Here is a 15,231-nt window from a genome sequence, read left to right as displayed (position 1 = left end):
TCACTACTGTGAGGCTCCATGTCAGTCAGGACACAACGTGCCAGTCCAGACAATCTATTGATCCTCTGGATGAAGAAAAGAAACAAAGTTAATAAATTCTAATGAGACATGTTGCATATTGCCTGTGGTCTTCAAGAACCTCAGGAAAGTCCAGTGGCCTTTACAACACAGCCCCAGCTACAGAGGCAGGAAACAAAACACTTGGCTTCTTTTTCCTCAGTTTTATTAAACGAGTTACAATTTACATGTCAGGAGAAAAATAATAGGATAAAAGCACAGGGATGAAAATCAGACAAATATATAACCACAATCTCTGCTAAGTCTGTGAGAAGCTACATGCTAAGGCTAAACACTACCAAATAACTACAAGTTTTCAAACAATCATTTTTACATTTGAAGTCAAAATTCAATGCAAATCAGAAGCTGCTTTTGTTGTGTATGTGCTGAGGAGTGTGCAGGGTGAACACACAGCTGGTAGAGCACATGACAGCAGATAACTGTAATACCACAAACAATGCTACACAGCAATGCTCATGCCTGATGATGGTACCAGTTAGTGAACTACAATGAGCTGCTCTCCTGCCACAGCTGGATTCCTGTTTGTACACAACTCAAATCCATCTCCCAGCAGCTTCTCCCTTATTTTACATGTAACAGCATTTCCACGTGTATTACCACAAAGTTCATCTGTCGCTGCCCACAGTGGCCACAGTAACTTAAGCATCATCAACATCATCCTCATAAAAGCTTCATATACAGCTACTGAATGTCACATCAAGTTCTCAAGGAAAAGCATGCAGCTTTCTGTATATAACAAAAACAAAATCATTCACAAGGATTACACAGGATATATCTACAATGGCAACAGCATGGGGGGGGCGGCGGCGGCACTACAACAGGCTGTTGAGGATTCACAATGACAATACACCGAACGAGACCAGGCTGCAGTCAGAGCTGGGACGGGACAGATTCAATCATTCTTGCTGGCTCTCCAGCCGTCTACCCTGCAGTCTGTGCATACAAGCCACAGCCACAAACAAGTCTGAAATATTCCAGCCAGTCTGAGTGCAGCCACGCCCCTTACAGCGGGAACAGATGCAGGGTTATCTAACTACTGTTAAACTGACTTTGCCGAAACAAAACACAGGTGAAGCAGAGTATGAATGTGTGTGTGTGAGCATAAATGTGTGTATGAGTGCGTTTCAGTCAAAGTCTCTGTTGACCAGGACCAGCGGAGCCACCAGTGTCCACACGTAGAGGGCGATGCAGATCCAGCTGGATGAGATCTTCACCCACACTGACGGCCACTTACTGGTCATGGCCTCATAGTTGGAGTCAGGGCTGCAAGGAGAAACACACAACGGAGACACACATCAGCTGACAGAGTCATACTCTGCTGCGACCACTCTGGATTCCAAAAACATAAGTTACAATATTCAAAAGTTGTATTTAATAACTGAAAGAAAGAGCCACAACAAGCACAAAGTGGAAGGTTGTGGACATCTCCACCTGTAATTCTGGGTCATGTATGTACAGCAGTGCAAAGTGCAAAATGGCTGACTGAAAATGAATACATATCAGAGGGTGTGGTGATTAATAAACTCACTCTTGACCAATCACATCAGTGGTCTCATTGCTGTGAAACAGCTGAGCCAATCACAGTGAAGTATGAGGCTTCTCCAGGAAATCATAAATATTCACATGTGATTACAGCAATCGGAGGTCACTAAGATTAATGTGGAATCAGTGTGCACGTATGCAAAGATGATGTTGGGTTCTGTAGTTTTTTCTGGCCTCTTGCCTAACCTGAGCAGTGATGACATGTACAGCCATATGTCAATGTTAAATCCAGGCTGTGTCCAGCTCTAGATAAGTGACTTTCTGTGGAACACCAGAGGTCAGATGCATAAAACTCTGTGTAGATTCATGACTAAAACTCTTTGTACGCACAAAACCAGAAATATTCACACATTCTTTTCCTCAGAGTTATAAAGCCGCGTGTACACATGGTTTTGCTTCATAAATCTCACTCATTGAGAAATTCGAGCTTCATTTCCACTCCCACAATTAGCTATAACTAGATGAAGACACTCCCTTAGTCTCCACCATCAGACACAGACAAGAAAGACAAGAAGAATAACAACTTCACTAATTGTGGAACTGAGGGAAAAACGTGCATGTTTACTTTAGTACAATCAGAATGATTGTACTAAAGTCCTGTTTTACTCTGAACTTCATTTATTGGGACCAGAGAGTCTTAATGAGGCTCTGACACTGTGATTGATACTACTTGAATATTTACTAAAAAGTTACAGAATGACTCACAATAAATAATAAGGATATTAAACGATGATGAATGAGCACAAACACAATTATTTCTGATTATTAACTGTAAAATTGTTATTGCTGTGTAAATGGTAAAACTTAATGAATGAAGCTCTGTGAAGTCGCTTATTTTATTTTATGTAAAAATTACGTGTCTCTTATTTTGGATTTTCACTGTAACTTGGGTCACTTTGGAAAACCAGGTGTTTATAAATACCATTTTGTGTGCGAGAAATGATGTACGCATGGTTTTTGTGTGTACGCATCATTTGTGAATCTGGTCGCTGGTATGATTAGAAGAGACTGGATGGAGCTGTTCTAATATGTAGAAATCTGACTGAGTTTCTTAGAAAGCCAAGGCCATGACAAGCCAGAGCTGAGACCAGGAGGCCGAGCTGTAGTCTTACACTCTTCTATGTGCTTCTCTTAGAACAGTGACCTGCTATTAACCCTATAGAGACGTGTCTGCCCTCCACCACCTACATTTATTAAATCAAAAGTAAACAGAAGAAGTTATACATAGAAACCTGATAGAAATGAAGACTGCCACATCAAAAGTACAACAAAGTAAGAGGATTAAATGTGGACTATTAAATATTAGATCACTCTTCTAAAACTGTAATAGTCATCCATCTGTCTTCCTCCACTTAGTCAGTGTCAGGTCACTGCTGCAGCAGGATAACCAAGGTATTCCTGACATCCCTCTCTCCAGCGACATTTTCCAGCTCCTCCTGGGGGATCCAAATGCATTCCCAGGCCAGATGGGATATAAAATCCCTCCAGTGAATTCTGGGTCCACCCCGGGTTCTCTTCCCAGTTGGACATGCCCAGCGCCCAGGAGGCATCCTAACAAGGTGCCTGAACCACATCAACTGGCTCCTTTTGATGTGAAGGAGCAGCAGCTCTACTCTGAGCTCCCTCCAGATGTCCTGTATCAGCCAATGATCTGATAACTGATCAGCACACTGATCTACTCTGTCTGACTAAAACCTGTGTGATGTGTGAAGTACTTTCATCTGATTTGTTGACAATAAGAACAAACAGACTCGCTGTGTGTCAGCTGCCTGCAGTGTGAGGCCTACCTGTACCAGTTGGTGAGAGTCATCATGATGTAGAGTGATGCCAGGAACAGCATGAAGTGGAAGAAAGAGTAGGAGTAGGTGACGCCGTCCTTCTCATTGTCCACAGCTCTGTTGAGAGCGCCGCCCTCCTCAAAGCTGTCGTTCTGAGGCCCGTCCTCGATCAGAGCCGACTCGTCGCTGGTCAGAGTCAGCTTGTTCACCTGGGCGTTGGATGAATTACGAATGCTGATCCACAAACAAAAGAAAAGACAGTCAAGAGAGTCATTTGATGCCCCAACTGTCAGCAGGTTGGTTCTCCAACTGATGTAATAAAGCACTTCCTCACCTGGAGTAGAGGACACACATTAGGAAGAGGATCAATCCCACAATTCCCTGGGCATCCCACCACTGAACCACTTGGTCCCGACCTGCAGGACTGGTGCTGTTCAGCCCAATAATACCCAGAAGGCTCGGGTTACATTTTCTGTCTGTGAGACACAATGAAAACAAACTTACTGCTAGTTTCACTGCATGATCATTAGTAGAGGTCTGTAAAAAAAAAAAAAAAAAAAAAAAAAAAATCGATTCACATTAGAATTGTAATTCTATCTACAGATTCAAAATCAATTCATGAATTCCAAAAAATTGATCATATTTTTCAGTGTTTTAACAGCACTGGTTGACATTTTTTCTTGACAAGATTTTAAGCTCACTAGTCCTATAGATGGCAGCGTGTCGGTTTCTGCCCAGATACTAAATATAAAAGGAAAAAAGTAATTCAACCTGCTCCATCTTCAGTCAAGAAAGCATTTGGACACATTTCAGATTTTATAACCTCGAGGAGAAGCAGCTTGATCAGACCCATGTTACCTGCAGCTTTATATGTAAGATCTGAGCATCACTAAAGAGTCTGTCATGTAGAGAGCTAATAAAAACAAATGAAATGGTCAAAGTTGTCATATTGACATTTAAGGTGTATTGATTGATTTTCAAACATCAATCATGCGTTGAGTAACACACAGAAGGTGAACTCCAGTACTTAAACAAATATCACTACACCTCACCATCATATATGAAATATATACCGTCATATACTATATGACCTATTTCCATCGATTTTGAATCGAACCCTGGCATTTTCTGAATTGTGCACCTCTAATCATGGTGTTGCTGTAGACCTGTTAACTGTATCCAACACAAGACTTTTATTATCTTCTCATGTCACAGAACTCATGGTCAGTAACGATGAACATCATTAACCCAGACTGCAACTGGATGTCATCATAACAACAGAAACAGGAAGAAAACGAGGCAATGCAGCTGTTGTGTGGCTCCGACATCTTCTTAACCTTCTGAAGGTTAATGTTTGTTACAACAGTTAATTCAGTCTTCAGACCCCTCCACTTTCCTCACATGTTGTTATGTTGCAGCATCATTAGTCTACACTATTACCCCAGAATGAGTCAATACTGAATTTAATTTTTTTTTTTTTTTTTTTTTTTTTTTTTATTTATGAAAAAGTAAAAACTGAAATTCATGATTAACTTCCATTCATTGTGGACAGTCTAACGCAAACCCTGACCTTAACCTTAGGACCAGGCTTTGGTCCCTATGAGGACTAGTGGGTCCCAACAAGGTAAGTGTTTATACCGGAAAAGGAAACAGTATAAATATGCAGGCACGCACACACTCACACACACACAAAGTAACTACAGTGCCTTGTCTGATTTCCTGTGTAACCTGGTTTCTGGTTTCTTTGTGAGTGACACCTTTGATGAGCTCACATTGCAAACAGCTCAGGGTGAAGGCAGCACAGGGAGCTACAACACTGTTTACATACCTGGGCCAGGTGAAAGGATAGAAGCTCTATATTTAGTATAAATGTCATCTTACCAGGCTCATTGGTCATGGCAGACCAGGTCAGGTACATGGTGTACAGGGTAACCAAGGAGGACTGCAACAGGCCAGACCTGGGCTGGGACTCCTTCACCCAGAGAACAGCAGGCATTAGTAGGAACATTCATTAGTAGGAACATTCATTAGGAGGAACATTCATTTAAGACCACAGACAACAGTTTGTATATGAACACTATATATTATGAGATGCAGGTCGTACTCCTCAATCATAACCCTCACACCTCTGTGTGATCTGTACAGTAGAAGACATCTGGTTATCTCTCTGTTGTGAGCTCATCTCTGCTCGAACATGGATGTAAGAAAGAAGTGGTGTTAACCTGGATCTGAGGCAGGATGGACAAGACGGAGGCAGCCAAGCAAAGGAGCATGTTGATGCTGATGAAGACCTTGTTCTCAGTGCAGCCGTCAGAGTGGGTGTAGTAGACATAGAACATGACCAGAGACACCAGAGATAGCAGGTAGTTCACCGTGGTGACAGACAGCAGAGCTGTGAACACACAGCACAACTTAATCACATACACTACATTCCTCACAAAAAGACAGGATGGGCTTTGTTGAGACGTTCTGATTGGATCCTGTATGCATAAATAGACTGCACATTATCCTGTCTCTCATTTTCAGGGCGTGTTGGAGGCGATCTCTTCCTGACATGAATAAATACACATTCAATACTGAAATACTGACTGTAATTATATTTCATAGTAAAGATAGATCGATAGAGAGATACTTTATTTATCCCCTAGGGGAAATTCATGTGTCCATTAGCTCATTGTTGATAATAATAATAATAATAATAATAATAATAATAACAGTTAATAATAAATAAAAATACAATAATAATAATTAGATTAGTCCACATCCTTTGGCTGAGGTGTTGTAGAGCCTGATGGCAGTGAAGGATCTCCTGAACCTCTCTGTTCTGCAGCGCAGTGAGATGACACGTTTGCTGCAGCTGTAGCTGCTTCTCTGTCCTGCCAGAATGTTGTGGAGAAGATGGTTGGTACTGTCCAAGATGGCCTCCATCTTACATTGCATGCGTCTCTCCACAACAGTCTTGAGTGAGTCCAGACTCCTGCTAAGGACAGACCCCGCCTCTTTTACCAGCTTGTCCAGTCTCTTTGTTCATGTCTGACATGCTGCTGCCCCAGCAGACTGCAGCATTAAAGAATACACTGGCCAAAACTGACTGATAAAATGTGCAGTATATCACTGCAGACGTCAAAGGACCTGAGCTTCCTGAGGAAAAAGATCCAGCTCTGCCCCTTCAGGTAGATGGCATCTGTGTACAGGGACCAGTCCAGTTTACTGTCCAGGTGCACACTTAGGTATTTATAAGTGTGCACTACTTCAATGTCTTTCCCTCGAATGTTGACTGGCTGAAGGGCCTAGACCTCCGAAAGTCCATGACCATCTCTTTGGTCTTGGAGGTTTTAAGAAGGAGGCAGTTCTTGTCGCTCCATTCACTGAAGGCCATCGTCGGATCCCTGTACTCCTTTTCCTGCCCGTTCCTGATATGTTGTATTAGACTGCATTAGCTTTAGCTAGGTGTTCCTAATAAACTGAAACTGAGTGTATATGTACATTCATCAGTTGTATCCACATGCTGCAAAGAGCCTACTGGAATTTTCTGGTTGCTTTCGGTGCAGTTCTCACCTGGGAAAATACCAACATACACCTGAAGCCTAAAGATGTTCTTTGTAATAGTTTTATCACGTTATTTTTACCCCTCCTCCCCTTTTAAAAATGTAACACGGTAACATTTACTCAGAGAGCATTTTAACTGACGTATTTTGTATCTGAGAATATTTTGACACAAGTAATTTTACTTCTACTTGACTACAGTTTTCCACTACTTCTCCAGCCGCGCACACCACAATTTGTAAATAACACAGGGCTCTTTGAAGGTTGTTATTAATCTAGTGTTCATCCATATATCCAGCCTCATAATGACACTGCCTCCGTACCTGCATACCAGCAGCGAGAGTTGCCCTCCTCCATCTTCTCCACCCAGGACTCGTTCCAGGAGTGGGCGAAGTCGATGAGCAGAACCAGCTGGATGAGGATGAAGCAGAAGGCTCCAGCCATGCCAACGTAGAACCACACTGTGAGGGAGAACAGTTCTCTGCTTAACTGTACAACACTCTAGTCATTTAAAAGCTTGTTACTGCCACCTCAAACTGAAGACACACATCCAGTAAACACCAGGTATTTGGTGATTCACACATCTAAAAGACTGAATGCTTTTTTAATGTTGTCCTCATTCCTAAAGTTCTAATCTGTAACTCTTCCACATTAAAACAAGTAGACCTATGTTCTATATGTTGCTGAGTTGTGTTCTTATATTATCACAGATCTTTCCGTTAATTCTCAAACCAGAGAAAATCTGTGATTTTAATCATGGTAATTTTTTCATTGGTCTCCTGTCAATAACATCATATCCTCTATGATCATGTGTCAGTGTGTTTGTCTGACAGAAGCTCAACATTTACTTTTATCTAGTTTTAAGCCACAAACACTTTTTACACATTGGTGGTTGTCAGCTCTATATTTGAACCAGATGAAGGATTTTAGTCATCGGACGTCTGGATCTTATTGAAGCCCTGAAAGGCAAGTGAAAAGTATTTTTTTGTCAGTGTTTGTTGTTGTAATACTCATTTCGACCACAAGAGGCTGAAGTGCACGACTACCCCAGTCCAAGTGAATTTCTCCCCAAACAGGGGATGACAGGTTTTAACAGGTTAAGACAATGTGTGTTAGTTAGTTATGTAATGTTGTTTATTTTCACCTGTTTTCACAGATGAAGAAAAACTAACTTAGAAAAATGATCCTAGAAAAAGATTTTCACTTGTGTTTCCTAACTTCTGTTGGAGACAAGCTAAGCAGATATCAGCAGCAGCTCGGCTCCCAGCCCCTCCCTTATCTATTACTGACGATGTCATCTCTGTAAGGGATCCACAGTCCTCATTTACCACACACAACTATAGACTCTGCAGCTACAATGGATTTCATTTAGAAGACAACGGTGGACAGGAATAGTTACCAGTAGTGAAGGGACCCTCTGAGATGAAAAATGACCCGATGGTGATGGCAGCAGCTGCAGCAAACTTAAAGAACCAAAATCTGGAGGAGAGACACATAGTCTAAAAGTATAAGTGCTGAACCCTTCTAACATCGGTGTCTGGATTAAACTCTTATTAGTCGATCATCAGAAAATCAACCACTAGCAATTTAGATAAAGGATTAATCATTCAAGTCATTTATCAAGACTAAAGTCTCCAGTGTGAGACAAAATTTCTGTGTCACTGTAGACTGAACATCTTTGGACTGATGATCAGACACTGTCAGAGCCAACAGAAGGTCAAAGGTTTGAACAACACAATAGGATTAATATAAATGCTGCTGCTGATGTTTGTCATGTGGCTTATCAGCATCATCAGTGTCTGTGACAGGTAGACAGACGCAGACTCACCCGTTGTGCAGCGCGGCTCGGGGGTCCTGGCTGCTCTTCACTTTGATCATGAGCAGAGAGAAGAGCAGGAAGAACATGGCCATCCCGAAGCAGACGCGGTACACAGCCTTGTAGCCAACCAGCACGTCACAGTTCACATGACCCTCCACGCCAGGAATGGACGAACCCATCCCTCCTTCACAAAAGCCTGGAATCTGCAGCAGCACAGAGCAGAGGCTGAGAAGCTGCATCAGTGTGAGCTGTACCCACTGAGAGCTGGTCTACATCTAGGGTTGCAAAATTCCGGGAATTTTCAAAAATGGAAACTTTCCATGGGAATTTATGGGAAATTATGGGAATAAACTGGGAATTTTCCAAATTGAAGGTTGGCTCTTCATAGGGAACTTAAATATAGTTGAGGAAAGTATATTTTAGCATAATCTTGACTAAAACAAACAGATGCCATTCAAATACACTTGAATATCCATGCCATTCCTCAATCACATGCACAGAGCACACTGCTTACTGCATGGCTAACGAGACCACGCCCCCTACTGGCACCGTGCACGCCTCCATCACATGTACAGAAGATTTCTACAAGACTGGACCACACTTTTGAGCCTGAAGCACAAAGACTATTGAAGGCACACATTTGAGCCTGTGGAATAAACATATAATATATGTGTATATATATATAATATATTCCCAGTTAGCTCTCCTAAATTCCCATTAATTCCCAATAATTCCCAAGCTTAACTTCCCATGGAAATTAATTAAATTAATTTGCAACCCTATTTACATCCAACTCTGATGGCTTCTGGGAAAACTTCTCAAGACCTGAAAGCAGGGTTTGAATTATGGGGGGGGTTTAACACACTTGTTAGCTTGTTTAACACACTTTAATTTCTTATCTTCAGGGTTTTTGATTTAGATTGTGTCAATTATCTACATTTGAACGCTAATATTGGCTTAAAGTGACCAGATTTCTGAAATGAAAACCGGTGACATTTCCAGTTTGGCGGTAAATAAATCATTAAAATATCCAATGTTTTTATCTATGAAAATAAAAAGGGGGACAGTCGCATTTTTGTGTATATGACCATTGTAACTTTTGTACTTTAATAAACTCTAGTTTGAGATGGGTTAATTTGGGATTAACCCGTCTCAAGGGGGAGTCTTTGTCTTTCTGAAGGGCCCCATCTCACTCAGACAGATGTTTGGTCATACAATTAAGTGTTTTACAGACGTTATTTGGTACATGGTGATCAGGGTTACTGTTCTGTTGTGATTGTAATGCATTAAGATGGAAGCCTGGTTATGTTTTAAAATGGGGGAGCAAACCTGGAAAGATACATAATTGGTGGGGGGTCCTCCCTCAGAAAAAATATTGTGATTTTAAAACATGTTTCCTACACTTTTACACCACTGGACCTCTTGGATTAAGTGAAGTAACAGCCCCCACTAGTCTAGATTAGTTAGACCGAGGTGCTGTGAAAACCAAGAATGCATTGACAACAGTTTATAACAGGATCGGGAAGTGATTATAAGAAGACTGGCTGTTTTATAGTTGAAATTATTTATAAATACACAATGTATCGTAAATAGTAGTAGTTTGCAGACTATTAGACCATCTTCAAGCTCAAACTACACAGAATTTATATCAATGAAATAGTGTTACAACACATCACAGTATGATTTGGGTGATTAAACCTGGTTAAACAATGTTAAACCTGAGGGTTGCTATTCTCAACACTCACAAGGTCGTCTTCAAAGTCTAACAACAAAGTAAAACACTCTGGAATCATAAAAACTATCTAATATCACCTGTTTATTTTACTCACAGGTTCTAGTAGCAGCTAAGCATCACTAGCTGCTGTAGTTGTAATGTTATACATGAATCAATAATCCTAACTTCATCAGCAGATCTTTTAACCTAAATTACCTCAGATCAAGGACTATTGTAATGCAGACAAACTGTGCTCTGATGTTCAGACTTTATCGTGTGTGCAGAGAAAAGCCTGTTTAACATATATAATAATATTTCTTCATGGAGGAGGCTCTGCTTCCTTCTTGATTAATCATTTTCACCAAAAATTTTACATTATATCAATAGATTTCAGTATTGAGGCAAAATCACATTCATGATTTTGTTAAGGCATACTAACCAAAAAACCTGTTACTGAATCATGAAAAGGAGTGTCACTGTAACTATAGTGACTCAATATAGAGTTTCATGTAATAGTCTTTTGTGTGTCTGTGATGGTTAAGCTAGTGTGTTACCTTTTTGATAATAGCTTCTATAATAGATCCCCCCTTTGTTTTCACTCAGTAATTCAAGTATAATTTTGAGGTACTTCTACTTAACTTGAGTATTTCCATTTTATGCTAATATATATAGAAATATTGTTTTTTCTACTCCACTACATTTATTAACAGCTTTAGTAAAAAAAAAAGGAAGACACTGTACGGACTGTAACAGTTCACTGAAGCACCTGCACTATACTGGCTCCCTTTATCGCTTTCAGAGAAAAGTACGACCATCCTGACTGTCATTTTAGAATTTGCATGCTGACTGACAGACTACCTGTTTTAAACAAGGATCTTTCACTTCACTAAAGCCAAAGTGAGGCAGCACCTCACTGATGAGTGTGGACCTCTACAACAAGCGTTCTGACTGTGGAGTCTTAAAGTCACAGTTATAATCTTCAACATTACAGCAAATCAGACTGTAAGAACTGCTGTGTTCAAATCTGATCAATAACAGCACAGTAAAGACTGTGTCCACTGTCTCATCTCTACAGTAATGTACTTTGTTATTAAGCATCTCTCAAACAAATCATGTGGGTCTATTATTGCATCATATGCAAATGTAATATATGTACATATATTGAATTTCCATATATAAAATGTTATATATATATATATATATATATATATATATATATATATATATATATATATATATACACACACACATATATATAAAAAATAAAAACATGTCAAAATTATATATGAAACCCATCAGACACTGGAATAATTTCATATACTGATATATATGTCTAGCCCACACAAACATGTATGTTTATGTATGTATGCTTATATTGTAGACATGTGTTACACACATATATATCCATCCCAAAGCCTGTCAATATATGTTGATATTATAAACAGGAGGGTCCAAAAGTCTGAGACCACTTTTCCAGAACGAGAAGAGACATGTTTAAAATTAATGAGATGTTAACGAGAAAAAAATATGTAAACATAAAATTTTTATATGTATGTTGTGTTAACAAACTTGAATATATATAATTAACATATGGCATAAAGCATATATACATACAGTTCATATTTCTAACAAGCAAGGTTTTGGTTTCATAAATGAACATGTGTGTAACAAAACAATAAAACACAAAAAGCACAGGCTCCCATCACAGGGACCCAATACCAGTATCAATAAAGTGATGAAGCCCCAGCAGGAGCCTGCGTACCTTCTTCAGCTGGGTCTCCATGCCAGGCATCAACATAATGCAGGCGATACCCACTCCCAGCAGCAGGAAGAAGGCGTAGATGAGCCGAGTCACCGTGGAGTTATTCCCACTGGGGCAGCATCGACACAGCAAGCAGGGGGCGCTGCCGCACAGGCACGGGATCTGCACAGACATGGGGGGAGAGTTAGTTCTGAAGCTGGGACCTGTGTGAGAAAACAGAGTGGAACCCGTTTATGAGTCTCAATGTTGGTCTGGATGTTTGTGATGACGTAGGTCTCAGTGACATAAGTGTTATCATCAGATTTCATGTCTATGACCTGCCTTAATTTCTCCTCCCTCAGCGTCTGCGTTGCGTCGCGTCAGTGTTGGTAGTCAGAGTTTATGTTAGAGTTTCTGCACTGTTGGGCAAATTCTCCGTCATTTGTTTTTCTAATCCGCGACTTTTGAGTAAGTGGCGCACGCATCTTCCAGGGTCTGTTGTTCAGTACGTGGACAGTGGTTATAAATAAGGCCCCTGGCTGGGGCCAGTGACAGATGGGGCGGGGCCTGCTGACCACAGCTGATACCTAACTCTGTTTACAGGCTGCGGTGTCGCAACAGTGACCTCGTGCCTGGGCTGGTTGTGGTTGTTGTTATTGAAATGATATAAAGCAGCGTGTTTACGCAAACAACCCCGTATACATTCAGTAATGCCGCACATTGAGCGACTCTGCGTCAAACACAGGACCGCTCGGGATGGAGCCGGAGTCGAATGAACCGGAGCGGTGACCCGGCTCATCCAGACAAAGGCAGGTCGTGTAGTCCCGCGGTAACTTCTCCACCCACCGGAGCAGGTCAAAGCTCCACTGGTGTCTCTGAAGCCTTTGTGTTGGGCTATAGCCGAGCTACGGTGAGCCGAGGCTCCCTGTCGTGACGTCGTGTTTACGGTCCTCCGCCGCGGCCTAACCGTGTTACTGCGCAGTCACGGCGGACTCTAGAGAGGACGGAGCTGAGTGCAGACACAGACACGACGTCAGCCGCGAGCAGCGTCGCCGTTGAGGCGGTGTACTCACCCAGCTCGCCATAGAGCACAGTCCCAGGACGGCTCCCATGATGGCCGATGTTTGTCGTTTGGTCAGGTGTTAGGTCTGAAGCTGTGGTATCGCAGAAGATGGAGGACGCTCTGCCCTCCCTCCTCCCCCTTCTTCTTCTGAAGCACGGTTCCGTGGTTCAGAGGCTGTTCCGCGTTATGCTGCCCCCATAGGACACTGCAGCTCTGTCAGGTCTCAGGTCTGGCCTCTCAACTATTCACAAAAAATGTCAAGTCCTTAAAGACAACGCAGTAATAACTGCACAGTAATTTTTATCTGTGTCTCTAATATCCAATTCACACCATATACGTCAACTTTTTGGTGGTTGGAGACATACTAGTGTTCTCCTCTTATGCAGGAGGACCGAACTGTTTCCAGTGGGTGGCAGTGATGCTACATGTGTAGAAGCCAGCTGCTGCTAAATTAAGCAGAAGACAAAGAAGAAGCTTTGCTCAGCCTCCTCCTGATGAGACTGGTCTGTAAACAAAAGAGTGTGTTTAAAGGTTTATGATCTGTGGAGAACAGAAACGTGTTGTACCACTGCTGCTTCATTGACCAGAAAAAATCTTGGCCTGACAGAATAACAACAGTGTTTTATGTGACACCACATCACTTTTTACACATTTCACTTTTATTTTGACATTACACTGGTAGTTACAAGAGCGTCACCTGGTGGAAATTACAATCCACTCAGTTCACTCAGTTGCTGGTGGAAAAGTCAAAATAATGTCCTCTCTAACCACTTCTCCTCGACCTCAGTGGAAAAGATCATGATGGAAGAAAGATGTGAAGGGAATTCAGAAGGACTGAAAGAATCTGACCGACTCTGACTGTCCAGATTAAAGTCCAAGCAACCATTAGAAAACTGGACCTGTGGGCAAAGGAAGTACATCTGTCAAATTATGACGAATTATTGTTTAAAATCTTTCAGATTTTGTGACCAAAGACTAAACTGTGCGAATACTTTCCCATCCCAGATGTGCAGTATAATTGGATAGAAAACCCATTCGCCAGACAGAGTGACTAAAGCCACTTTTCCATCACAGGAACTTTCCCTTGGAACCAGGAACCTTTGGAGGAAATGTGCGTTTCCACCGCAGGAACCAGGGTTTAAATTTAGTTCCAGGGTAACTGATCGACCCCCAAAAGGTACCTGGTCTGGGGTAGTACTTTCCAAAGGTTCAGGACCTGAATTTACAGCATATGTAGACCTACATTGGTTTTATGTTTGTTTGTAGGCTGATCGATTTATTCCTCATTTGTTGAATGATACATTATATTATTTGTAATAATTTATTTGTTAATTAGCATATTGCAGTCTTATGAAGTGCTGATGGACAGCTCCTTGAAAACTCTGTAATAATTGTTGCAACATTTTTCAGATATTGTGTTAGTGACTGTCGAGCTTCCAAAATGTTTCCCCCAGCATGTTTGCCTGTTATGATTAGTGTGAATGCTAAGTCAGGATCCACACTATTGTCTTTTTTATTATTCTTCAGCCCTCTGTGCGCTTTTTGGCATCTAACTCCTATAGTTTTTGTGCTACAAAAACCGTTCAACTATCAAAACATTCGGCTTTTTCTGCAGATTGTCCAATGTATTCATCTTTTTGATATTATGTATGATTTTTTTGAAATATTAAGCTTTTTATGAAATTCTTGAATGGAATGGAGACCATGTTCAAATCCTTGAAAACCTCACCTTTTTTAAACTTTAAATACTACAGCATACTTTCAGCTACAGATTTCATTCAACCTTTCAAGCTTTTTTCTTTTGTTTATAATGGGTGTGTATTGCACAGAATGTTCGAGGCTAGAGTGGATGACATCATCGCTAGAGTGGGAGAGCTCTAGAACTCCTGTGAAAAAATTCTGTTTAACTCGGCCACATATTTCAATCTTCACACGTCATGGCTTCCTCAA

At 41.2% G+C, this 15,231-nt stretch overlaps 1 protein-coding gene across 1 annotated transcript; it reads right to left on the bottom strand.

The window, feature by feature from the left end:
• Positions 1-206: 206 nt before the first annotated feature.
• serinc1 (serine incorporator 1) lies at positions 207-13,448 on the bottom strand. The gene is made up of 10 exons (XM_056404641.1): positions 13,292-13,448; positions 12,240-12,401; positions 8,773-8,966; positions 8,344-8,423; positions 7,268-7,405; positions 5,621-5,790; positions 5,280-5,370; positions 3,733-3,874; positions 3,408-3,632; positions 207-1,341 (listed from the first exon to the last, which is right to left on the bottom strand). Exons 1-10 carry the CDS (start codon positions 13,328-13,330, stop codon positions 1,203-1,205), a joined length of 1,380 nt encoding a protein of 459 aa, XP_056260616.1. The 5' UTR covers positions 13,331-13,448; the 3' UTR covers positions 207-1,202.
• Positions 13,449-15,231: the final 1,783 nt, after the last annotated feature.

This window comes from Seriola aureovittata, chromosome 19, assembly GCF_021018895.1.
Source record: "Seriola aureovittata isolate HTS-2021-v1 ecotype China chromosome 19, ASM2101889v1, whole genome shotgun sequence".
Taxonomy (NCBI): Eukaryota; Metazoa; Chordata; class Actinopteri; order Carangiformes; family Carangidae; genus Seriola; species Seriola aureovittata.
The sequence above is the reverse complement of the archived record's forward strand: the minus strand, read 5'-3'. Positions and strand labels throughout refer to the sequence as shown.